This window comes from Mirounga angustirostris, unplaced genomic scaffold (genome assembly GCF_029215605.1).
Source record: "Mirounga angustirostris isolate CCGP_5_RB_7025 unplaced genomic scaffold, mMirAng1.0.hap1 SCAF_14, whole genome shotgun sequence".
Lineage (NCBI taxonomy): Eukaryota > Metazoa > Chordata > Mammalia > Carnivora > Phocidae > Mirounga > Mirounga angustirostris.
Genome location: NW_026991722.1, coordinates 7,712,041 through 7,739,250, shown reverse-complemented (window position 1 = coordinate 7,739,250; position 27,210 = coordinate 7,712,041). Strand labels below are relative to the sequence as shown.

General features: G+C 40.2%; 1 protein-coding gene across 4 annotated transcripts in view; it reads right to left on the bottom strand.

Moving 5' to 3' along the window:
* The window catches only part of RTTN (rotatin), a 155,201-nt gene that overhangs the window by 3,180 nt on the left and 124,811 nt on the right, over positions 1 to 27,210 (bottom strand). For all 4 annotated transcript variants that reach the window (XM_045886566.3, XM_045886567.3, XM_064577749.1 and 1 more), the window contains 8 exons: positions 19,498 to 19,603; positions 18,453 to 18,550; positions 17,110 to 17,187; positions 13,224 to 13,350; positions 10,859 to 11,061; positions 7,359 to 7,626; positions 1,430 to 1,533; positions 261 to 330 (listed from right to left, as the gene is read on the bottom strand). In XM_045886566.3, coding sequence (XP_045742522.1) covers positions 261 to 330; positions 1,430 to 1,533; positions 7,359 to 7,626; positions 10,859 to 11,061; positions 13,224 to 13,350; positions 17,110 to 17,187; positions 18,453 to 18,550; positions 19,498 to 19,603 — 1,054 coding nt within the window. The remainder of the gene's footprint in view (positions 1 to 260; positions 331 to 1,429; positions 1,534 to 7,358; positions 7,627 to 10,858; positions 11,062 to 13,223; positions 13,351 to 17,109; positions 17,188 to 18,452; positions 18,551 to 19,497; positions 19,604 to 27,210) is intronic.

Genomic DNA, 27,210 nt, shown 5'->3' with positions numbered 1-27,210 from the left:
AGAAAGATCAAAGACATGTTTTAAGAAACTATATCTCAAACCTTCATCTACCAAAACAATTTATTATTTAAAAAGGTGACATAATGAAAAGCATGGACCAGATATCAGCACATTTTTATAATGTTTCAATAAAAAAGCTTCTCAAACATCAATGTAGAAAACTGTCTTCTTGTTGTGAACTATCCAAACAATTCATTAATCAGAGAATTCACTTAATAGCTTCCAAGTTTAAGTGTAATCTCTTCCATAATAAAACTTACTTTTCTTTGCTAAGGAATATGCTTCATCCACTCTTCTTTTTATTGATGGATTTTTCAAAGTTGTTTTTGCCTGCAGATAACACAGAGCAATCCATTAATTAGATTTATTCCCATAGGCTATGGATCAGGTACTACAATATTTATGCGGCCCCTGCTGACCACAGCCCTAAGCAGAATATTACCAAGTATAACGATGGATCCAGGGAATTAGGAATGGGCATATCCCACTGTGCCATCGCCCACATCCCTCCCTCCCTAACTCGCTTCTTTCTCTGCAGCTCCGTGTGCTTCTTTCCCTGCCCTTCCCTTGGCCCCTTCTCCCCTAATATCAAGTCTTAAAGGAAGACTCAGTCCTGGTTTCCATATTTCACATTCCCTCAAACCCCAGATTTCCGACAAAGTATAACAAACAGTACCGGTTGGTCAACGAATATTCACTAATAAGTAACTGCAAAGTGTCAGCTCCTGTGCTAAGCCCTAGGGGTACACGGTGAAGCGACTGCGCTGCCTCTGGCCTCGTGCACACGGCTGCCGCCCGGGGGGGACGAGCAGCACACAAGGGACGAACGGCCAAGAACACCATTCGGGGATGGCGTGCATCCTAACACCGGCTGGCACTTGCCGCTCTTTAATTGCTAGATATACAAGGGCACTTCTCTCAGGAATGAGATGTCTGCAATGAAGGAGAAGCCCAAAGGCCAGAGAGAGCAAGTGCAAGTCGGCACCTGCTGATGGCTCCCTCGGGGCTGGCCCTGGGCTGCAGCCTCACAAGAACCAGGTTTTCTCGAAACTCAGTAACGGCACATGCTAGACAAAGAGGAATCACACAGCTGGATAAAACTTCATTATCTGGTTTTGTTTCAGGATGCATTTTTCCTTAATACATCTTTTAGCAGAAACGATCTATACTAACATTAAACCGATATGCCAAATCAATTTATATTGACAGGGAAAATTCACCCAAAAGAGACACCCTTCTGAAATGAGACATCCTGTTGATTAAATGAAAAAGATTTCAAGTGATGGCTCATTAACTGTAAAAATGCACAAGGCAACAATGTCTTTGAGTTCATTTTTTCTCTCTTGCTGATAGTCCTCCGGCATCCCTGGCTGCAGCCTCGGAGCCTTGGTGTTTGCCCCCGGCTATAACAAGGACTTTAAAAACTGACCTTTTGATAATTGTGAATCAGAGCCCAAAGCGCAGCTGCTCCAATCCTCTGAGCATTTTGACTCTCGCTTTCCAGACAGGCAGCTAGCACACCAATGACTTTTTCTAATAATAAACACATTAGAAAAAAAAGTTCAGTCCCAGACATTACAATATATCCTGATCCTGGACTAGTCAGATACTCCCTTTTTCCCCACCAGAATACATACAAAGTTGGTATCACCAGACTAGAGCAAAAACAATATTGTATACCATGCATGGGAGGATAACCTCAAAACAAACTATTTTCACGACAGGCATAGAATAGTCAGGGAAGCTGTGGCAGCCTAATTTTTTTGGCCCTAATTCAACAACAGCACATTCATTTAAACAACAATAGTGCAGAAGTAATTACACAAAGAGTTGTATAAATGAGCTGTTCTTTGGTGTGCAGGAAAACAGTTTTGCTCTTATGATAAATTATAAAGACTATTATAAGAACATCAATAGCATGGGTTACTATATAAAACAATAATCAAGAAATATGAAATTAGGTAACCCTTTTAAAATAGGACTAAACATTTTGGAGAAATGTTTTTGTGTATGTGTATGTCAGAGGAAAAAGTGATTTAAAGGCACATCAATACATGAAGATATGTCCCCTTTTTGCAAAGCTAGCCAGAGTATGAAATCAAGACTTACAAATTATCTGCAGCAGTCTACTCATTTTAAGTAAAGATGCAAAGAAGTCCAGTCCCAAGTAAACTGTCAGGGTGTTTCAGACCAATATATGAACCTATCTTATTACTTATTTTTATATATCATTAAATTGTATCAAATTATTTCTCCTCTAAAATGTGTGTTTAAAAACATGTAGCATTCTTAAGGGTTGGTAATGGGAACTCTCTCTGTATGTCTAACCACTCCCCACTCCACTGGATGCATCTAATTACACTGTAACCTGGTTGAGGGCAAAGTGCGTGTCTGCTCACTGATGAATATTCCAACCACAGTGCCAGTTTATTTTAGGGGCTCAATAAATACCAGCTGGGCAAAAGATTCCATAATTAAAGCAACAAAAATGCTGTTTCAGTAATTCTATGTAGTTTTTAAAGAAATTTTAAGGAATTTTAAATTTTTTACAGGAAAAAAAAAAAAGAAAGAAAGAAAGCTGCTCCATAAAGTAACTTCTGTACAGTGGAGGGACAGTGTGGAAGGAACACGTGGGTGCTGAACCTTCCTGACAACTAGCCCCTACTCCTTACCACCTCCTCTGCCTTCCCTAGTTTTCCCTTGCTTTTCCTGTCCCCTAACTTTCCCACAATGAGCCTATATAAATAGTTACCTGATGAAATTCGTTATGTGAGGTTGTAGGTGGCAGCTGGTACTCTTGGAACACATCACGAAATGAAAGGGTGGCTCCCACTTGTTTCTCTGAGTATCATCAAGTGATATTTTTATATAGAGTACTAAACACTCAGAACATACAACCCATAAGCTAAGTAAGTTTATAATAACTCCCTCGACTAGATACTATCTCTTAAGCATTTTTTTTAAAGATTTTATTTATTTGAGAGAGAGAGTGAGAGTAAGAGTGAGAGAGAGCACAAGCAGGGCAAGGGGCAGAGGGAGAAGCAGACTCCCCACTGAGCGGGGAGTCTGATGTGGGGCTCGATCCCACGACCCTGGGATCATGACCTGGGCCAAAGGCAGATGCTTAACCGCTGACCCACCCAGGTGCCCTTCTTAAGCGTTTTTAATAAAATACATATATAGATCAATTAATGTGGTCCCTAATGATGATGCAACTGGATCAATTTAAAAAAAAAAAAACTGTGAAATATAGCATGTATAGCAAAAAAGGCACATTAAACATTTTTTTTTTTTTTTAAAGATTTTATTTATTCATGAGAGAGAGAGAGAGAGAGAGAGAGGCAGAGGGCGAAGCAGGCTCCCAAGGAGCAGGGAGCCCGATGCGGGACTCGATCCCAGGACGCTGGGATCATGACCCGAGCCGAAGGCAGACGCTTAACCATCTGAGCCACCCAGGTGCCCCGGCACATTAAACATTTTTAAGTTTTACTAATAGGCTGTCCATCAACAGATGAAAGGATAAAGAAGGTGTGTGTTTGTGTGTGTGTGCGCGCGCGTGTGTGTGTAATGGAATATTATGCAGCCATCAAAAAAACCAAAAACGAAATCTTGCCATTTGCAACGACGTGGATGGAACTAGAGGGTATTATGCTAAATGAAATAAGTCAATCAGAGAAAGACAAGTATCATATGATCTCACTGATATGAGGAATTTGAGAAACAAGACAGAGGATCATAAGGGAAGAGAGGAAAAAAATGAAACAAGACAAAACCAGAGAGGGAGACAAACCTTTAAGAGATTCTTAATCACAGGAAATAAACTGGGGGTTGCTAGAGGGGAGAGGGGTGGGGGGGATGAGGTAACTGAGTGATGGACACTGGGGAGGGTATGTGTTGTAATGAGCACTGGATATTATATAAGACTGATGACTCACAGACCTGTACCCCTGAAATAAATAATACATTATATGTTAATTAATTGAATTTAAATTTAAAAAATTTTTAAAGTTTAACAGGTATGAAGTGAGCACCCACATACACCTATAAATAACTTCAAAAGAATAGATAACAGTAAAATGTAGCTAGTAAGTAGGAAATGATGAGTTTTAAATACTTACTACCTTTCTTCTAATGTAATTGAGTTAATTACAAATTTAGGGATGTCATATGTGCTAGCTTGAAATCAGCTATATTGAGTATTTACACCATGAATATCAACAAATCCAACAAACCAGAGTTGAATTAATGGTAAAGCTGAAAGAGGTTTGTTTTATGACTATATTTTGCATAAAGGTGAGAAATAGTTTTAACATTGTATTACAAATTAGATTTAATGACAATATATTGATTGGGAAAAGAGCTGATTGGGATACAATTTCATTTGTCAAATCATGATGAAACTGCAACCAAAGACTGGCTACAGATACAAGAGTTTTTTCAGCAAAAGTCTCCCATGTCATGCTCCCACGTTGGGTTACATATATATTTATAGAATTTGTTATTATTTCAGATCTTTTAATTTTTCACTTTCCTATCTTCTGCAAACATTCCAGGCTTATCACTTACTTATCTAAATATGGCATAAATAAATTTATCTTTAAATCTGTGTTTTATAATTCCAACACCGGAAGCCTAAGCAGATGAGTTGGTGTATTTCCCCTGCTGGTTCTGACTCATGTTGCCAGGGTTCCTGCTGGGCTTGGTCACATTTAACCATACCCTGGTTAATACTTCCGAAAACCTGTGGAGGTTCTCTGAGGCCCAGTATGTACTTGTCCTCCATCCATCGGAGTGGCACGATGCCTCTGCTAAGCACCCAGAGGCACTGTCCATCGAGGTTCGGCTCAAACCAAGGTCACAGGCCACTCAGGCTACACGCCTCTCGGGTACAGAGCTGTGAGGAGCAGTCTGTGGGCCCATTCTCACACTTATTTTTCTTTTCTTTATAATCACTTAGATAAGGGTTGGGGGACCAATTTAATTCTGATTCATCCTTCTCCTAAGAGGTTAGCTCTTTGGAGTTCCACGTTAATACAAACAAGATGGCCCATAAACTCCCCATCCTGGACACTCTTGACTGTTGTTCCCTGACTCCTTGGCATGACTGAACAAAAGTCGAGCATACAATGTTGGCAAATGTCCTTGAAACAAAAAATATACATAGTTCATATATATATTTTTGTGTCTCTCTAGCCACAAACTTCCAATCAAAATTGGCCTGGGAGTTTCCCACTATCTTTTCAGTTGATTTTTTTTTTTTTTAGGTTAATTTTGATATATTTTATCTAGCATAATTTTATTGTTTTCAGAGGAGTCCTTGCCTGAAATTACCAGAAACAAGGAATAAGCCCTCCCTGTGGATCCCCAAGTGGAAATGGGAGGCGGTGCCCCTGACATGCCTTCAAAGGTCCGCAAGAAATTGCACAGGAGCTGCCTCCTGTCCCTGCCTTGGAGGCCCCTGATCTCACATCTCTGGGGCTAAGGAAGCTCCTTCTGACCAGAAATTTGTCCAACTGCTTTAAGCTACGGAGGAAGAGACAGCATGGCTATTGCAAAGATATGCTAAAAATAAATCCAGAGGGAAAATGTAGACTTCTCCTTGAATTCCCGAAGGCCCATCCTTTTTCCAACTCTCAGTAATAAAACTGCACTGAGTAGTCCCAAAGAAAAACTTCTTCTGAGAACAAGGAGTAACTAACAGGTGACAGGCCTGGGGACACATACCTCACATGTGCTATCCCGCTGCCCCACAGGGTGGGCCTGTCATTAGCCTCACTCTACCCAAGCGAGGACGGGGCGCGCCCCGCGGCGCCTCACGGCAGCTACGGCACCGCACGGCGCCCCCACGGCACCGCACGGAGCCCCACGGCGGCCCACGGTGCCCCACGGCGCCTCACGGCACCCCCAAGGCAGCCCACAGTGCCCCACGGCGGCCCACGGCACCGCGCGGCGCCCCACGGCAGCCTGCAGTGTCAGTGGAGGAGCTACAGAAAAGCGGAGCTCAGATCCACAGTTCACTTCGCAAAGTTAAAAGCTGACCGAGCTTCTACAATCTCTCCCTGTTATTTCCAACAATTCCATAACTACCAGAGAGAATCACCACTGCATACACAGCAGGACGCATGCAGAATCATTGCCACTCACTTAGAAAACTCCATGTGTCATAGAAAAACACCGCTAAGAAAGATTAGGTAAAAAACATGAACAGAAAACAGAATTAATCTATCTGGAGCATCTACCATGTACCATAAATGGTACTAGACACTTCATGTGTGTTTATAAACTGATTTCTACCAAAACTCAGAAAGGAAGGATTATTTTACAGATGTAGAAACTGGACCCAGGGAAGCTGCCCCAGGTGATGCTCGAGTGAGCACATAAGGGTTGGCATCCAACACCAGGTGTGTGGAGGTCTAGAAGCCCACCTCTTTTTTTTCCCCCAAAACAATGCAATGTAACCTTATAAAGCCCCCTCCCTATTCACACTCTCCTCACAGAAACAGCACATGGTTGCAGAAACAGAGTTTTCCATTTCCCTCCTTCTGCTTCAAATTTTTTTCTGAATCCTCACCTCCATCTGTCCTTCATCTCAGAGAATGAGGTCTCTGTAAGGCTAATTTCACCATTTGGTCTTGGGTTCTGAATTCTCCTGCCTGCTCAGGATCTCTCTCAATCAGAGAGCTGAATACTCACTGAAGTGCTCACTAGTGACAGGCACAATTCCAGATGCTACAGATAAACATGAAGAAAAGAGACAAAAGCCTCTTGACCTCATAAGAGCTAATGTTCTAGTGTGGGCAGACTAGGAATAAACAGATACACGCTGAAAACATAGTATCTCAAATGTTGATAATGCTATGGAGAAAAATAAAACAGGCAGAGGAGATACTGAGTGAGCGGGAAGGAGAGGAAGCAGGAAGAAGAATGTAGGGACTATCATGTTGACAGGTGGGCCTGGAAAGGCTTCACTGAGACAGAATCTGCTCAGAGACCTAGAGGAGTGAGGGGAAGAGAGATGGGAGCAGTCAGGAGAGGCTGGGGAGCGCCCACTCCATGCTCCTCCTCCCTGCTACCTCCTGGATCCAGTGTAACCACCAGTGGCAAGACCTGTTAACCCCAAGAAGATTCCTGGCAGCCTGGAGGGCTGGCGCCACGTCTGGTTCACCTCTGAGGACAGGATCACACCTGCTGATCCTCTACCCTCCTACAGTGCCTTGAACACAGTGATGCCTAATAAATATCTGGCAAATTATTTATAAAACAATTTTGTGTTGTAATCTGAATGCAATACTCGAGGAATGACCACATGTATAAACAGATGCCTGAGTATGTGTGTGGTGTATAATGTGAATACTCACCATTAGCCAGGATCTTGGGCTTATTGGCAGGACTGAAGCAGATGTTGTGAAAGATAAGAAGTGGTATATAAGGGCTGCTCTTATGCTTGTATTTGCTCATTTCTGTAAGTAAGTCTAAACAGCCATCTAGCCTCAGGATCATTTGTTGCCCGTCTTCTCCAAATGATATATTCAGGAGTAACTTCAACCAAAGAATGGTCAGATTACTGAGATGCTTACTTCCTCCTTTTGGCAACGTTAGAGATAAAAAGTTCTGTAAGAAGTTACTCTGTGGGTAAATAGAGAGAATATTATTTTCTTCCTGAGTCTTTTCATTATTTTCCTTGTCCCTTGGAGACCAATTAGCTAGAATTCTGCTCTTCTTTTCCACAACTTTAATTCCTCCTTCCTCCTAACACCTACCTTCCAAATATTCCACCTATATTGTTTCCAGGTATAAGTGAACAAGTTAAGGGGAACAAAATAGTGCTCAAATTTTAGTTCTTACTAATTCTTTCTTGATAATGGATAAAGTAAATACATATAGTCAACTCTTAATTATTTAGGATGGATAATTCAATTTGGGGATTATTTCAGGCCTCCTGAGTTTTCTCTTTCTGTGTGCCTTCTGGCAATTTTGCTACTCATTAAAAGCTATCCTATGGGGAGGCAAAAGAAACAAAACCCAAATCAGTCTTGGATACCAGTTAAGAACTCTAGTAGTACTGAAGAGATCTGAATCTAAGCATTCTTAAAACTAAAAAAAAAATCTATGTGTACATTTTATATTCACTTTACCCTAACCGCTTATCTTCACAGATAATTTCTCATGGCTACATGCCATTCTAGAAAACTTAGAAATGAATACCAAAAATATCAGACAGATATTTTGATCAGGGTACAGAAATATGATCACTGAACTTTCATAAATGTCCAGAATATCTCTCATCTCTCTCCTGCTTAATAATCTATTCTGGCCTAGCTCTTGGGTTCTCCTGCACCTAAGTCAGGATGTTGGCTTGAATCTATAAGGTAAATTGAACACTTTTATATAGGACTCTGAGTCTAAAAATGAAATGATACGGACGTGGTAAATCCCTGTACTGTACACCTGAAACTAGTATTACCTTGTATATGTTAATTAACTGGAATTTAAATAAAAACTTAAAAAAATAAAAAAACAAAAATGAAATGAGCTACAGAAATATTAGCAACATAACCCAAGCAACAAGTAAACTGTAAAACGACATGCCCACTTTGCACTGTACTTGCCGTCACTCACAGCTACTTCTCATCGCTCAGTCCAAATTAATGCTTTTTAGATTCATCCCTTGCCTTTTCCGTTCAGCTAGACTCTGCCATGATATTGGAGATTTGGAGTTGACACTAGTGATAAAATATACGGCAGTGCCTTAAATTACAAATATGCTAGGGGCACTCCTTCTTTTTGCTAGAGCTACAGATGCTTTCAGACAATTTCTGTCCTAGACATGGTGGAGAGAAACCAGACACTCGAGAATCTCAGCTGTACGACAGTGCTGGCTACATTTTCTGACGCCTACAGATGAGCAATGAGAGGTATAACTATGGCGCCCAGGACTCAATATAACGAAGAGCAGGGGAAGGCTCAGGGGTTGCCTAATGAGAGCAGAGGAAAAACAATCGACTGACCGCACCTGAAACAGAGTCCAATGGAGCATATATCAAAATATGCTTGCGTACAGTAACATAGCCTGAGAGTGGAAGACACCTTCAAGATCATGTTGTTTAACCCAAGAAGTTTACAAATGAAGCTTAAGGAGAGAAGGTCTCCAGCTCAAAGTCACATGTCAGACCCGAGAGTAGCAGTCATTTGGGAGTTCCTATTCTACTTTACCCATGTGCTCTACAGGGAGGGGGCAGGAAGCCCTACCCCTGTCTGCGCTCCCCCACACACAGCCAGCTGGGCACGACTTCACATATATATCCAGCCTGTGCCAGCAAATAAACAGCTGCTTCTGGTGGGAGTGGTGGGCCCCTGATTTTCACCTTCTGCCAACTTACACAGGGTGAGTACTCCCGCCATGACTGATTTCAAGATAGCAATGTGATGTCAGTTGGGTCACAAAGTTCCTGAAAATCAGCAACGACACTCATGAGCCAGCCTGAGTTAGCTCCAACACACCGCTGAAAAGATCATTCCTTAGTCATAACTGCTATTTATTTGGAGACTGCAGTCAGAGTGGGGCTTTTTGGGGTGGATGGGGGGTGGGGAGCTGACACAGTAAAGGAAAAGGAGACTAAATTCTTAGGAATGCTGTCAACTTTCATACTTTGCCTTGGCTTCCATGTAAAAGAAACAGAAACAAACTACTATGTACTAGTAAATAATAGATAATGTGATCATATTCACATCTTAAAGGATCTTCCAAATTAGGGATTCTGTTCATACATATCTAAATAGAATCTCACTGAACATGTGTATTAGAATTTATTTAACTCATTCAATCCCTTGTGAAGTACCCTAGGTTAAAAGCAGTGAGAAGAAGTCAAGTTTTGGCAATGGAGTCCCAGAGGACTGATAACATCACCTATTATGTCATAGAGAAGTTAAGTCTAAGTGGGGAGAAGTGGTTGTGATTTCACACACGGTTTTGACAATGTAAACTGAACGGAAATTGTTACTACTCAATTTGGTCTACATAAAGACCAATACATTACTTTTATGATCTCAAATAAATGTAAGACAGCTGTCTTTCTAAACCCCTCATTTTTGAGAAAGATAAAATATAATCCAGAAGCTAAGAAGATAAACGAAAAGGAAATGGAATGATCATACTCTAGCTTGTCACTTTTCATGTGTCATCTATCTACTGGCTTTAAACAAAGTAAACCTTCTGAATCCTTTTACAATTTTTTAAAATACAATGTCTTGAAGTCATAATAATTTAATCCTAGAAATTGAGTTCTGGATTTTTCATACATTTTCTCAATTAGAAGGATTATTTTACTATCTTTTTCAAGATATGAAGGGGTGGCTCAGCCAGTTAAGAGTCTGACTCTTGATTTTAGCTCAGATTGTGATCTCAGGGTCGTGAGATCGAGCCCCACGTCATCAGGCTCCAAGCTCTGTGGGGAGTCTGCTTGAGATTCTCTCCCTCTCTTTCTGCTCCTCCCCTCACTGTCACGTGCACTCTCTCTCTAAAATAAATAAATAAGTCTTTTTAAAAAAAAGATACGAAGGAAAAAAAAAGAAGAAGAAGAAGATAGCAAGAGGGGAAGAATGAAGGGGGGTGGAAATCGGAGGGGGAGACGAACCATGAGAGATGATGGACTCTGAAAAACAAACTGAGGGTTCTAGAGGGGAGGGGGGTGGGGGGATGGGTTAGCCTGGTGATGGGTATTGAGGAGGGCACATTCTGCATGGAGCACTGGGTGTTATACACAAACACATGGAACACTACATCTAAAACTAATGATGTAATGTATGGGGATTAACATAACATAAAAAAAAAGATACGAAGGAGAGATTAAGTACTTACTTTCTGAATTATTCCTTTACAGTCATGAGATAAGGCCAGATTTGAAAGAAACATAAAAACCATCTGCTGAACGGCAGTGTTCTCAAGAGGCATCTGGGAAGCCAACTTCAGGATACACCCCATCAGAGATGTGGCAGGGGCCCCTCTATATGCAGCTTGAACCGGATACTGTCCACAACTTGACCAACAAAGAGAACTGCAACCTGAAAAAAAACCAGCCTATCACAATGTCTTCTTAGTTTCACTAGTTAAAAACTCTAAGTAGTGAAGCGTATCTGTCCATCAATGACTTACCCACTAACCTATGAACTGCAAATTGGCACTGAAGGCTACTGCTGATGTCTACATTCAGCCTAATGGATTTGCCATCCTCACTGAGGGTCTAATGATCTCAATGGGGCATATTAAAATACTAAGTTTATTTTCTTTTTAAAGAATAAAATATGCATAAGAAGTTTTTAAACAGTTCCTTAAAAAGACATCTAAATAAAGACCGTGTAGAAGAACAGAATTTTAGAAACTGGATATAACTTGGTCTAATGTCTTCATTTTACGGGAAGGAAAAAAAAGGGGGGACACAGTAATCCTGGGGCATGGGCAGATAAATGGTAGCAGCCATGTGTGCTAAGTAAGGGCACAGCCTCAGAGAAGCCTGTGACCTGCTCAGAGGGACACAGCTCATAAGCAGCCAGAACCAGCAGTGGTCAACTGGTTTTCCAGAGTCCAGTGTTTTCTCAGGAAATTAAACAACCATATGGATTTATCATGGGAGTAAAACCATCATAAAAGAATTAGAAATTCATTTTACTGTAGTGTCACATAAATCTGAAGTAAATTAACTTGTGAAAGTCCATGCAAGGAGGCCAGCTTATGTAGAACTAGATCAGAATCAAATACATTCTGCAAAATAAAGTCATAAAAGGCAAGTAAACACAAATAACATAGTGATCTTTCCTGTATTCACACCGTATAGCCGTATCCAAATAGCAAGGTTTCTATTAAATCCATTAAATGATCCTTGAAAACAAACCAGATAGGAAAACAAAAGGTTTCTTCCTCAATTTAGTAACCTAACCACAATCTCATATTTACATCAATTTTAAGTATAAAAGTAACATAGATTATAGTTTCAAAAGACTTAAAATATGTTTCTTTTGCTCAGTGTTTAGCAACTGATTTTTTTTTTCCCTGCTTACTTCCCTAAACCCTCAACTAAGGCGTGAAGGAGGGTGAAGAAGGACAAGGCGCAGATGCACCGGGCGGACGGTCTACTGCACTGGCCGTGCTGTTAGGGGTGGTGAGCTGGAGGACGCAGCCGCAGGAGACTCTCCAAGCAGAAGTAAGAAGGAGAAAGTCAGTGACAGAATGAAGACAAGGAAATTCTGTGCCATGGTGCACTCCATACACCACAGTGAAAGTTCAGGCATTAAGAACCTGAAAGTCTGTTTATGTCATCGGTTCCTGCTGGTGAAAGACAAGCTGAGTGAGCTCCACAAATGGACAGCCCAGAGCTGGGGTGGAGGCCCATGTCTGACCATCAAAGAATAAGCTACCCTAAGCACGTGGTAGTGACGAGATGGACTCCGAACTGTTTTGAGTTCCACTCCTTTCTCTGCATATCTTTCGACATCTGGAGAACCCAGCTGCTCAGCAGCTGGATGGTGGCTAGAAGAAAGCATGTGCACTTGCTGACCAGACCCTACATGTATGACCCCGAGTTTTCAAGGGGAAATGAATACCGCCAGCAATCCTACTTTACCTCCACAGTGGGTTTGCTTTCCCTCGGCTCAAACAGCTACTTCACACCTCCTCCTCTCTTCTCAAATCACCTCCACCCTCACCTTTGCTCACTCTTGGCTGCTGGGCTCTAACAATGCATGGCCCTTAGCAGCTTCTCAATAAAACACCTGTTAAAGGAATGAAAAGAGGTGTCCCAACGACATCAGTTGTCACAAGGTCAATTGTTTCCTGCTTCCCACCTTTCCAAACTTTCCAGTTTCCACCACGCCAGCTCCCACTCTAGAGTCTGTAAAAGTTTTAACCTTTACTTGGTTTTTAAGGTCTTACATCATAATTTTCACTCTCTCAATTTCCTATTAAATTCAATTTCCCACTGCCACACAACCAAGCAGGTTTCTCCCTCTCTATTCCATGAGCTGTCTAATGACTCTTCCTATCTCAACAGACACATACTGAAGTACCTTACAGGACCTATGAGAAAACTTCCCTCTAAACAACACACGCTCTGTAAGTAGAAGAAACACTTCAAAATAGGTATTTGTTTTTCCAGTCCACTTTAACAATATTATTATATAAAGTTAGTATTTTAGTGTATTCCTGAAAGGCAGTATTGGGATCTATTTACCATTTGGAAAATTTGCAGTATAGACACAAAGTAGCTGCAGGGCAATTTGCATCAGTGAATCATCCATCAAAAGCCAAGGCCAGAGAGAGTACAAGACAGGAACAAGCTGAGCTTCAAGGGCTGCTTCCTGTTGTGAAAAGGAAATACAGACAGCATTAGTCTGAATATATGAAAATATAAAAATTAAAATCAAGTAAAAAAACCAAACCGGTTATAACATAAGGAGACAAAAACTGAATTTGTCTTCGTTCTGGTTAGTGCAAGCTGGCATCAGAATCCTGCAGATGGATTCAGCACCTTGCCCAGGACTGCCCTGACCATGAGCCCAACCAGTCTCAGGAAGTCCCTTCAACACCGGGGTGGCCACAATACACAGCTTAGGTAAAAAAACATTAAAGAAACAGCTTCTGAACATGTAACTTAAGCAAGATGATGATACCTCACTACACTGAATAAACTCTTATACTCTAATAAACTCTAAATATTCTGATATGGTTAAGAAATGGAATTTTCTGGTTAAGTAAACATTCTGATCAGTTCTAAGTTCTCTCCTCTACCTTCTCTCTCCTCTGTATGTACGTGTGTGTATACTTGTCTGGTAAGTCTGGATAGATCAGAAGTAGTTTACTGTTTGTAAATAATTTGAATATAGTAAAATTTAGTTAAAACAATATGTTACATCAATAAATTCTTCAGTAATTTATAGTCTTTATTACAAAGATCAGTTACCCCCAAGACAATATTATGTATACAATCTGTTTGCAGTAAATGCAGCAATTGCTTAAGTGAACAGGAATTACCAGGCAATTTATAGACCCATGTGCTCACATGTGGGTATTTATATAAATACACATACCCTATCCAATTTTATGCAGCATTAATGGCAGAAGAGAGTGGGAAGTTATTCCCAGTGTTCAACCCTCTCCATAAGCTTTAAAGTCATTCCCAGTGTTATTCCCAAAGTTATCCACCCCTCCCCACTGTCCATAAGCTTGGAACAGAGTCCTATGATTATAGAGAAAACAGAAACAATTAGGTATAAGCTCTGTCTCTACTCTGTCATTCTGTTCACCTAGTTTATCTGTATTTCCATCCACTCATCCTTCCTGCCCAGAAGTGTGGAATAGGGTGTTCCTCTTTTGTTGGAGGTCAGAAAGTCCATCTGTGTTCTGAAACACGGCCTCCCCACCTCCTCCGGGATCTTTATCCATCAATTAGTTCTTCTCTTCCCGTCTCTTTAACGAGTCCCCAGTTTGCTCATTTCTGCTTATATTCAAGCAGTTTACATGTTAGGAGAAACCAACATACTGACTAACTACTTGTAATGCTATGTCCTAAATTATTAATGCTGCTGTTCACGACTAAGCTTCTAGAAAGAGTACTCTTATTGCTGTCACTTCCCATCTCTTATTGAATCCTCAGCTTACTTCAATTTATTTTCTGTCCTGATGGTGCTAGCAAAACCACCCTCAGCACTGTGGAATCTATTAAAGGTCTGTTCTTTCTTCATTTCCCTGCAGCTCTCTACCCAGGAACATCTTCAAACTCTCTCCAGCACTCCTTTCCCAGTTGTTTTCTGCCTCCTCTTAAATAGTTACAGTTTCCACAGATATTTTCATATATAGTCTCTTGGGAAATTTCAACAGTTTATACTGATAATTCCTAATACCCCCAACCTGTATCACCACTCAGAGCCCCAGACCCTTGTAATCTACTGATTACCAGTCCTTTCCCCCCTGGATGTCCCAAAGACACTTTACACTAACATGTGCAAACCCAAACATTATGCTCTCTCATGCCTACATTCTGCTCTGTTATGTGTACTTGCATTAAAGTAGAGCCTGGAAATCATTCTACATTTCTCTTTTCTCCTCAGTGTCTCCCCACTCTCCTTCCCTTCTCCACCTGCCCCAGCTGGGGTCTCATCATCTCCTGCCTACTACAGTCCCCCACCTCTAATCTTGCCTGCTGTTCATTTACCTCACAGCCACCACGATCTTCCCAGTATGGAAACTCTTTAATGTCCCATGTGTACAGATACTGGAGCGAGGTAGGCATGGGTGATTTGCTGAATTAACCACAAGAGTACCTTACAATTAGTACTAGGAGCATCTTATACTCCACAGGTAAGTTGGAACAGGAAAAGAAATTAAGAATCTTTGCCCCAGAGGACTATATTTATACTCAAGAGTCATCTAAATACTCTTCTTCGAATTTATTCCTTATTAAACAAGTTAGAAATGTAGAAATGCTTTGACTTATTGAGAGATTACACTATCATAGAAGGTTAATGTGATACAAATGTGAACACTAAATTTATAACTAGTACCCAGCTAGCATCTCATAAATCTGTATAAGCAGATCCTACCTGGAAAGTGTTCCAGGGTATTCCCAGTGTAAAGTGTCATGGATTAATATCAACTGCATCCACTCACAAGCACACTATGTAGCATAAGGGATCACAAATTTAGTAAATGACACCTCCATTTTGAGTAAAAAGTTCATACATTGGGAATTTCAGTGAAATGTATAAACACTTAATTCCCATCAAATTGTTTTGAAATGTAAATTGCTAGTAACATGTCTCGAACAAGTTAACATAGCCTAAGGAATATGTTCAAGACATTCATTTTCCAGATGTTTTTTCCAGTTTCATCCCAAGTAAAAGCAAAAAAAGGTAAGAACTTCTTTAAAAAGGAAGCTCCCGTAATGTATCTTTCTCTTACTCATTTGCATGGTATTTCTGTGGGAAAGCTAGCGCTTCAAAAGTGTTGTATCACTAGGACAAAGCAAATTAAAGAGTTCAAGACACTCTATCCTGTGTAACATCACTAACACAGTATTTTAAATGACAGCATCAACAGGGCGCCTGGGGGACTGGCTCAGTCAGTTGAGCAGCAAGCTCTTGGTTTTGGCTCAGGTCATGATCTCAGGGTCCTGGGACTGAGCCCTGTGCGGGGCTCCCTGCTTAGCAGGAAGTCTGCTTGAAATTCTTTCCCTCTGCCACCCCTCTCCCCCACGCACATGCATGCTCGCAAGCACGCGCTCTCTCTCTCTCTCTCTGGAATAAATAATTATTTTTTAAAAAATTACGAATGAGGGGCGCCTGGGTGGCTCAGTTGGTTAAGCCACTGCCTTCGGCTCAGGTCATGATCCTGGAGTCCCGGGATCGAGTCCCACATCGGGCTCCCTGCCCGGCGGGGAGTCTGCTTCTCCCTCTGACCCCCCCCCCCTTCATGTGCTTTCTCTCTCTCATTCAATAAATAAATAAAATCTTAAAAAAAAAAAAAAATACGAATGAGTGAATAAATAAATAAATAAATGACAGCATCAGTGCTCACAGACACAGCAAAACACCTCAGTGGTTCCCAGGCAGAGGGGCTGAGTCGAGGGGCACCGGGAGCCAGCAGAGCTGGAGGTGAGAAGCCTCCCAAGGTGAACAGGGCCATGCCCAGTGACAGCAGTAAGCATTTTCTACCCAAACAGGAGACACACTCCTCTTCTTTCCTTATGCTTACAGACACCGCCACTTATTTCCTGGACAGCTACCTGACAACTGCCTTTGAAAGAACATAACCATTCACTCCATCTTAGTAAAATACAACTGAAATGCATAACCATAGAGAAAGAAGCTCAAGTTTGCTTTAGCTTCCAGAAGTTTCAGTGATAAAGTTTAAAATGCTGACATAAACAAGAAATGCCATCAATGTTGAAGAATAACAAGGTATATCCATTTCTATGAATTAACACTGACTTTAAGGGCCAATCAACTGTGCATCTAAAAAATCTGAAGTTTTTCATGTTTCCTCCTATATTATCTCATATAAAAATTAAACTGTTTAATGGCAGCATTACTACCAAAATTTTGAAACATCATTCTACTTACTTTACATTCTTCATTTTGATAAAGACAGTTTCTTAGAAGCTGCATAGTAATGCTTAACTCTTTAATAAAACCGTCCTCCTGTTTAAAGAAAAAGCAGTTTAAAAATGTGAACACAATGGCATATTCCACTTTTTATATACAGCAATTCCTTCTGCTTTGGGTCACTTCACAATGCAGGTCCCAGGTACGCTCTCTGCACCTGACCACTGTTAACTGTAAGGGGACTGACAAGCTAATGATCTCTGAAAGACGACCATATCTCAAGAAGCGCATCTGCCATGAAAAAGTTATTTCTGGTCTATCAAGCATGGAGGAACTGAGATATATAATAGGCTCCATGTTTCATCTCAATAAAGTGAAGCAGGTACTGACTGGTTTTCAATCATATCAGGTGTTGGCTGACTTTCTGAATGATGAAGTAAAGAACCTTTGCCTAGAGAAGGAAAAGGAAAAGAGGCAAGAAAAGAAACTGACAAACATGTAACCCCCTGCAGCAATAAAATTATTACATAAGACTTTTTCTTGGTTTCTTATCAAATGCAAGAGAAAGCAGTTACTGCACAGGTCGCTGCTATAATGGCCTTAGTTATATACTTATATATGTATACTTACAAATTTACAAATACATATGCACTCATCTTCTAAATATGCCTGTAAGGCAGATTTCTTTTTAACAATTATTATTACCATCACTATTATATAAAAACTGTGTTAACTTGAGCTTACATGAGCATGTATTGTGAACATGAGTCCGGTAAACTCAATGCTAGAAAGAGACATTCAAAAGTTATGGAAGGAATAAACAGAGATTAGGAATACCAGCTCTACAACCACCCAGCTACTGGCCTTCTCAGTTCCTAGCTGTATGAGTGTGTTGGACTTAGTGTTCATGAGATAACAAATATGACATGCTCACAACACTGCCTGGTATACAGAAAAGCTCAGTAAGTTATATCTCATTCCTAGGGAATCCATGCTTGCTTTGAGGAAAATACCTTCTTTTGTAGTATAAACAATTTATCTGGTAAAATATCATACACACTTCAAAATGCTTATAATAACAAAAACATGTTAATACATAAATCTCATTTTAAGATCTTTAAGTGAAAATTAAGTCTCTCTGTCTCTCTCTCTCTCTCTCACACACACACACACACACAGACACACACAACCCCAAGCCCAAAATTGCTAATGCAGAAATCCCTTTATCTAACCTATACCTCTCTTCTAAATCAGGTACCCATTTGTACCAAATACTGATATCATTTATAAGTATAGGAAATTGGAGAGATGGTCCCTAGGTCACTCCTTTATCCACCCAGATGTTTGGAATTCAGAGTTACCTGTTTCTTTAGGGCTGCTTTCCCAGGCCTGAGAGAATCTAGGTTCAGTTGTGCATTAATGTGCTTCATCTGCTCCATGCAGCTGTCTATTAGATCAGCTAAAAGATAAAATTGGAAACAATTAAAAGAATATTCCATTCCCAAATAAGTTGAAATCACATATAACAAAGTCTCCAAAAAATAATGCTTTATATTTCTGACCAACTTCATTTTGATATTTTCAGTGAGAAATTAACAAATCAGAGAAAAGTAAAGAGAACTATAATGTTTAACAATTCCAATGTTTTCAATTTAGTATGATACTCCCAAAATCTGCTTTATGTTTTGAGGCATGCATAATTCGCTTTAATAGCAAATCACAATTGAAATTACTAGACATGATGTTGCTATTATTCTCTTTAACTCTAAGACCTGTGTTCCTGGATTACAGATGAAAAATCACAACACTCTAGAAGGGAAATTTATGTGAAAATACATGATCATCTAACACTGTTGTTACTACTATCAAAACTATGTGGGTTTTTTTTTCAACTATGCAATATGTGCTTGTGGTTACTAATATTTAATTATTATGAAACGGAGTGATGTGTTACTTCTTAAAGTTTCCCCAATAGGGGTGCCTGGGTGGCTTAGTCAGTTAAGTGTCCCACTCTTGATTTTGGTTCAGGTCATGATCTCAGGGTTGTGGGATTAGCCCCGCATCGGGCTCCATGCTCAGCATGGAGTCTCCTTGTCCCTCTCCCTCTGCTCCTCCCCTCGCTCATGCTCTCTCTCTCTCAAATAAAAAAGTAAAATAAAAAAAAAAGCTTCCCTAATATTTATATATTCTCTAGATTAAGAAGCATTACTCAAAAAATAATCTACATATATAACCTTTTCATTTTAAAAGTAATACATGTTTACTGTGTTTCTGTATGAGAAAAACTCTTTAGTCATGAGACTATAAGTTCTTTACACTTTGAATCCAAAGGAAATTAAAATAAACAATCAGTAAAATATATGAATTGACAATATGCCATAAAAGTTAATGAGTCATGTGGCTCACCTTTCAAAGCATGTTTCTGAGCCCTTCTACTGACAGCCAGAAGTGACATCAATGCATTTGCAGCAACTCTTTTCAGGACATCCTTGGAGGATTTTCCTTCATAGCACTGCAAAGAATATATATCAAATTGCCTTGAAGAAAACTTAATCCGGAGCAAAACCATTGTGAATAAAAGATGTGCTGTATTTAAAAGGTATTGCTAGGTTTCAACTACTCCATGAAATTCACTGGAACTTGATAAAATCATTAAGATTTGAGACTGAGAATGCTCTGTGTGAAAAGGAATGTAGAAGAAACTTACAATATGGAAAAGAGCAACAATCATTCTCAAAGGCTCATCATGTAAAGGAGAAACTGTGCACTTACTCAATTTCACCAGGGAATGTACGTACATATGTGTAACTTATTAAAAAGGGCCCTCAGAAAACTGATGAATAGGAAAACTGCCATCAAATTCCTCCTATCGGGGCGCCTGGGTGGCTCAGCCGGTTAAGCGTCTGCCTTCGGCTCAGGTCATGATCCCAGGGTCCTGGGATCGAGCCCCGCATCGGGCTCCCTGCTCCGCAGGAAGCATGCTTCTCCCTCTCCCACTCCCCCTGCTCGTGTTCCCTCTCTCGCTGTGTCTCTCTCTGTCAAATAAATAAATAAAATCTTTAAAAAAAAAAAAAATTCCTCCTATCTTCTTCTTGAGACACAGCCCCTCCCCCTCAATTTCCACCCAATATACCCCTGTACCTCAGGGGATGTGGTTCTTTCCATCCTGCGTTTCTACAGTCACATTTATCTGTTATATTACATGTTTTTCAAAAAAATATTATTTCTTAATTTTGTTGACTTATGTAATTTTTTTTTAAAAAAATCACTTGTAATTTTGAAAATACTAATATTTTGGTATGTTTCTTTCATATAGTTCATATTTGTAAGTTAAAAAATTTTTTATCAGAAAGTTCAAATATGTACAAGAGTGAAGGAAACAGAATAACATACTCTCTCTTTTTAAAAATTTTGGGCTGAACTATTTCAAGTAAATACTAGATATCATATAATGTCATATTCCAGTATACATGACCATAAAGCCATTATCATGCCTAACATATTTAATAATTTATTGGTATCAACCTAATATCCAGTCCAAATTCAGATTTTCTCTTTTGTCTCAAAAATGTCTCCTTATGGGGCGCCTGGGTGGCTCAGTCGTTAAGCGTCTGTCTTCGGCTCAGGTCATAATCCCAGGGTCCTGGGATCCAGCCCTGCATCGGGCTCCCTGCTCAGTGGGAAGCCTGTTTCTCTCTCTCCCTCTGCTGCTCCCCCTGCTTGTGCTCTCTCTCTCTCTCTGTGACAAATAAATAAATAAAAATTTTTTGAAAAATAAAAAAATTTTAAAAAGAGTATGTAAATGAAGATTACTTCTTAAGGCTGATAAATTAAGTACATTCACACAACAGTATAATTTTAAAAGTAGAATTTAAGAAATAGTTTTTACTTAATCCGAGTTAATGATAAAGAGTAGTCAGAAGAGGGGCGCCTGGGTGGCTCAGTCGCTTAAGCGTCTGCCCATGGCTCGGGTCATGGTCCCAGGGTCCTGGGATCGAGCCCCACGTCAGGCTCCCGGCTTGGCAGGAAGTCTGCTTCTCCCTCTCCCACTCCCCCTGCTTGTGTTCCCTCTCTCACTGTGTCTGTCTCTGTCAAATAAATAAAATCTTAAAAAAAAAAAAAAGTCTCCTTATGATTGGTTTATTGGAATCAGCACCCAATAAAGCCCTCACATCCTACCTGTGTATCTCCTAAATCTAGAGCACTGGCCATTTTCACACCTCCCAACCCACCTACCAGGGTTTTTCATTTCGTTCCCCTCATATTGTTGAGTTGTTGAATAAACCTGAGCAGTCATCCTACAGAATGCCCCACATCCTGGGTCTGTCTGCTTGCTTCCTTGTGATGATCTGAACTTGTCTTCTCTATTCTGTGTTTCTCATTTACTGGGTACTGTAGTTCCAAAGGCTTAAGTACATTCAGGTGAAATCTTTTGTGATAAGATTCTCACTTGGATATACACATAAAGTTTAATTACAATTTCAAAGGGTTCATAAATTCCAGTGTAAGAACTAGAAGTTCCTGGCGGGGAAATCGGAGGGGTAGACAAACCATGAGAGACGATGGACTCTGAAAAACAAACTGAGGGTTCTAGAGGGGAGGGGGGTGGGAGGATGGGTTAGCCTATTGGTGGGTATTGAGGAGGGCACGTTCTGCATGGAGCACTGGGTGTTATGCACAAACAATGAATCATGGAACACTACATCTCAAACTAATGATGTAATGTATGGGGATTAACATAACAATAAAAAATTAAAGAAAAAAAACTAGAAGTTCCTCATATGATTTCTAAATATTAGATATAATTCACATTCGTAATTTTTCCTTCTATCAATAATTTTCAATGATCCAGTTTTATAATATCACATTAAAATTAAGCTCAAAATGATACAGTTCCACATAAAATATAGTATAGCATACGCAGATGCTGACTGGCTGATACTTGACAATGTGACCATGGAGGAGCCTGCAGGGTTGGGGAGGCCCTTCCAGCCCCACCACCAGGGGCAGTGTGATTCCATCTTAAATACCTCCCTTAGGCTGCTGCCTCTATTTGGCCAATGAGTTAGATATTAAATGCCCAGACCCAGGGATGCTTGATAAAGATCACGCTAATGTGACCTTGAAGACGGTGGGGAAAAGGCGGAAAATTATTTAGGATAATGAATATGCTTGGAGTATAATCAGTATAGTTAACTATGAGCATCCTAATTTTGCCTATAAACTTAATCTTCACCACTAATAAGAAAACTGCTCCCCTATACACACCCTCACTGAACCTGCATATATTAACGTTTTGAGGAAAACCAAAATGATTTCATTGAAATATATTACTCATCTACTCTCTACAGCAATGAGGGAGAAAAAAAGAGATAAGAATTCTAGGGAAACAATTGTGCACATAAATGTCTTTTATTCCCTCATGAAATCTCACTGAAATGATAGAAATGGGATTAAACACCAAGACAGACAGACACACTCACTCACTCACACAAGTCTAGAAACTAGAAAGCAGATGGATGAATAGCAAATGCAGTAGCAGGCTTGAGAAGGCAGAATACCACCCCCGCCCATACAATGAATTGCAAACGGCTGAGGAAATTTAGCACCAGGTACCCCTGGAAGTGATAACAAAGGAGGATTATTTGAAAAATCTCTGAGAACCAGTTTGATGACCAGATTTTGCCCACGACCCACCAATCTCTGCATAGCCAAGCCACTCTTCCTCCCCACCCCTTGCAAGAAGCTGCAGATTTAGTCTCTGGAGAAGCTGAACTAAAGCGTTCTAAACTGGCAAAGAAGAGGCATATTTGTGGGTGAGGGTATTACACTGAGAACAGGAAGGATTAAGTGAAATGTGCAAACTGATTTCTAAGACCCCTGCTCTCTTCCTCCTACTTTGTGGCAAAACACTTGGCAGCTGGGTTTTCACCTCCAAGCAGGAGATCAGAAGATTCTTCTCTTGGGAACGTGACAAGCTCAAGAAGGCAGGCCACAAAAGGCGACGGCCAAATGCCCTTACATAGTACAGCTTTCAGTTGACAGGCTCCACTCTGATGCCCAGGGCTTCCAATCTGCTTCAGATCTCCCAGTTTCAAATGCAGCAGACAACCAAGATTACCAGATACGTGAGAAAAGCTCCTAACCAGAACGCAGAAACCAACATAAAGAGTAAAAAAGGAAGAAAAGAGAAATTATGTAAGAAGAAAACTTAGTAAGAGTTCCAAACACATAGAACTCACAAAGTAGAGAGGATGTCAGTTAAGTGAAGGAGGAGTTCAGATGGAAAGAACCATCACGAGGGGAACCTGTGTGTAGTCAGTTGAGCTTTCGACTCTTGGCTTTGGCTCAGGTCATGATCTCAAGGTCATGAGATTGAGCCCCATATCAGGCTCCACGCTCAGCACAGAGGATGTCTGAGATTCTCTCTCCATCTCCCCCTACCCCTCCCACTCCTGCTCTCTCTCACTCTCTAAAATAAATAAATAAATCTTTAAAAGAAAAAAAAAAAAAGAAGAACCCTCAAGAGAGCCCAGCACAATGGATTAAATAGACCCTACCTAGAAACTTCATCTGGAAAATATCAAATGCTGGAGACAGAAAAAAATTCTTAAAACTCCCAGGGGAGAGAAAAACCATAATGGCTTCAGCCAGAAATCATAATGGCTTCAGATTTTTCCACAGTAACATGAGAAGTTAAAGGGAAGAGACAAGGCCTTCTCAATTCTGAAGTGAATGACTTCTAATCTAGACTCCTCACTAGACTAAAATATAAATTTAATGTAAGGTTAGAAAAAGACTCAGATGTCTAGATCTCAAAAAAGCCTCTTATGCACCTTTACTCTGGAAGGTACCAGACAATAGACTCTATCCAAAGGAAGGCGGGAACCAAGAAAGGAGAACATGGGAGACATGAGATCGAAGGAAAAGCAGAGAGGTAAAGGAATTCCCCAGGAAGAAGGTGAATGGAGATCCTAGGATCACACTGGGCACCACGCAGGTAAGAAGGAACTGGGAGTGACTTCTTCCAGAACAGGAAGCTGACATAAGTTCTGTCATGTCTGAATATACTGAGAGGACATTCGATTGCTGGCAAAGAGCATGGAGGTTACCAGCGATAACAGAAAACTCAGCAAATTTAAAAATAATACAATAATTATCTCTAAGGAAACAGGAAGCTGTGAGGTTCAACTGTGTCCAGCATTTTCACAGACTGACCACCACATGCTGCCTCCTCTCTAGCCACCATGAAGATACAGGATAGCAGGGAAAGGAGATGGGAGCCCACTGTGGCCCAGGTAGGGCCGTGGGGCCCAGAAAGGGAACTCAAGTCTCATGTCCCAAAGCAGGAAGTCAACAGATAATGTTTAAAATGGAATAACCAAGGGGCGCCTGGGTGGCTCAGTCGTTAAGCATCTGCCTTCAGCTCAGGTCATGATCCCAGGGTCCTGGCATCGAGCCCCGCATTGGGCTCCCTGCTCAGCCAGGAGCCTGCTTCTCCCTCTCCCACTCACCCCTGCTTGTGTTTCCTCTGTAGCTGTCTTTCTCTCTGTGTCAAATAAATAAAATCTTTTAAAAAAAAAAATAAATGAATAAATAAAATGGAATAACCAAGATAGAGTAATACAAGCATGTTAGAGACATGGAAGGGAAACATAAAACAATCAACTAAAAGAGATACGAATAGTTGCCTCTAAGAAGAGGGAAATGAAGGAAAAAGACAGAAGTCTTCTACTTTGCATACGAAACTTATAAACCTGTTTGGCACTCTAAAATGCATACATTCAGAAAAAGGGATATGAAAGCCAAAAACTAAAAACAAACAAAAAAAGAAATAAACAGGATTAACATCTGGTAAATCCACCTACTGTTCAACATATACTGAAGGTTAGAGCAGAGGATTTAATTTCTACCATTTTCCATGCAGCACTTATTACAGACCGAAGAGTCGTTCCGAGCATCTGTGCACAGAGCAGGGGTACATGGCTCAAAGCACGAGAAGCCTGGGAGGCTAAGGTTCCATGTCAGATAGCTGAAGTGACAGGCAACTAGCCACTGGATGATGCAGACACACAAAAGAGGAGAAATAAATCAAGAGGATACAGAGCAAGAAACAGCATGTCTTTTTGCCAACCACAGGAAGAAAGAAAATCAGGACTCAATGTAATTTATTTAAATTTTATGCTCTTTTTGGATCTAATTCCTTCTATACATTAAGTGATCTAGGTCTTCTAGGTCAAGACTCTTTGCTTTCTTTCCAAAAGGCATGATATAAAGAACGGGGTTTTTAATTACAGTGAACATTCATTGACACAGCCGTTATCTCAAATAGATAAGCCTTTTCTCTCCAACGGATTTACTCTTGAACTTCACCATTCACTAAACACTCGTGCAAAATCTATCTCCTAAAATGTGAAATAAGAGTTTGTTGTTTCCTTCCATTACTATCCTTAGATATCAGACCAAATATAAGGAGCAGAATTAATTCAACATCTCAATTATGAGCAAAATCTATTACTTATATGTGTTTGCAAATGAATCAATACTCAATATGAGTATCTCACTAGGGAAGGCAAAATCCCCATTAAGTCAAAGGTGTTCATTATGTTATGGTCAACAGAAAATATGGTCTCTATGGCCAAAAGATATATATCATAGGACATATATGTCAAAAGACAGACTAGTTTCTAATAGAATATTTAAATCCTCAAACCTCCTTTAAATGGAATTATGAAAAAATAAACTTGCACATAATTTAAGATATAAATACCAAATGCAAACTTTCAATACGTATCCCCTATGGGAGAGTACAGTAAAGTAACCATTTAAAAGATTCTCTGTCAAGACCCCTTAATTGAAGTTACAACGTAACAATCTATCAGGAGGATGGAGTTTTAGGGCCAGTTTATACAAACTTAATACAATCCTCTCATTTTGCATTTGCATTTTAAGAACTGAATTACAAAAGGTTAAGTGATATGCTTAAGGTCACACATCTAATATTTCTGAGTAAGGTTTTATAGAGAATTGAAATAAACCTCTGAAGTCATCAATTTTAGTATACTCTTTCTTCTGACCAAAGACTGTACTTTCCTTTCCTTTGTATAAAACCTGGCACAAAACACAGCCTACATGCACGTATAGTAAGAAACATATGTAATTTATCATTATGTGTTGCTGGCTCATGTATTTGAATAACATTTTAATTCACATATTATCTTTATATAGGGCAGAACAAAGAAAACACAGCATTTGTAGTTTTAAAAAGCTCATTAATAAATGTCCCATCTCATGTGAGGCATACTTCTTCTCATTAGTATGTCACAGGGACACTTCCCTTCTTTACTTTCTTTGTCTTAAACTTGCTTGTGCCCTTCTAACAAATGTCACGTATTTATATTCTACTGTTTACGTGAACAAGAAGAGTATGATTTATTAGGAAAAACAGCTTATATAAGTGGTTAAAGTGTCCATATCCACACAGAATACTTTACATCTTTTATAATCTGGAGGAAATGGAGAGGAAAATTGGCTAGTCATTAGGAAAATCACTGACATACCCTGCGGCTCTAGGATACCTCGTTTTCTTTGGCCAAGGAGGTAACAGCAAAAGATTATAAATGATAGCTTTAATAATGACTATCATAAAACATTAAGGAAAAATAAGGAGCAAGGTAAATTTTAAGAATTCCCGTGGCACAGAATTGTTCCCACGCACATTTATTTTAATCTGGAGCATCAACCAACAGGGACTCACACCTACCACAAGCCTAATCACGATTCCTTGAACCAGCATGACCAACAAGCGAGAGAAAGCAGCTAGGAAATAAAACAGCTCTGGTTTGGCCTGGCTGGAGCTCTTTACATTTCACCTGGTCCAGGAGGACTGGCTCCAGGACTCCTGGTCATGGCTATGGTCAAGGCTCCCAGAGCTACTGGCATTCCTGGCCTGGGCAGGGGAGAGGGGCAGGTGCACTCCCCTCACTGAGGGCAAGAAAAGGATGTGGGACTTCGGGAATCATTTACATTCCCTGAAGGGGAAAGTATGTCCTTAAGAGTGGTAAAATCGGTAAGATCGAAGGCCCCTTCCCTAGGGAAAAGAGCTCCACTAAAGCCAAA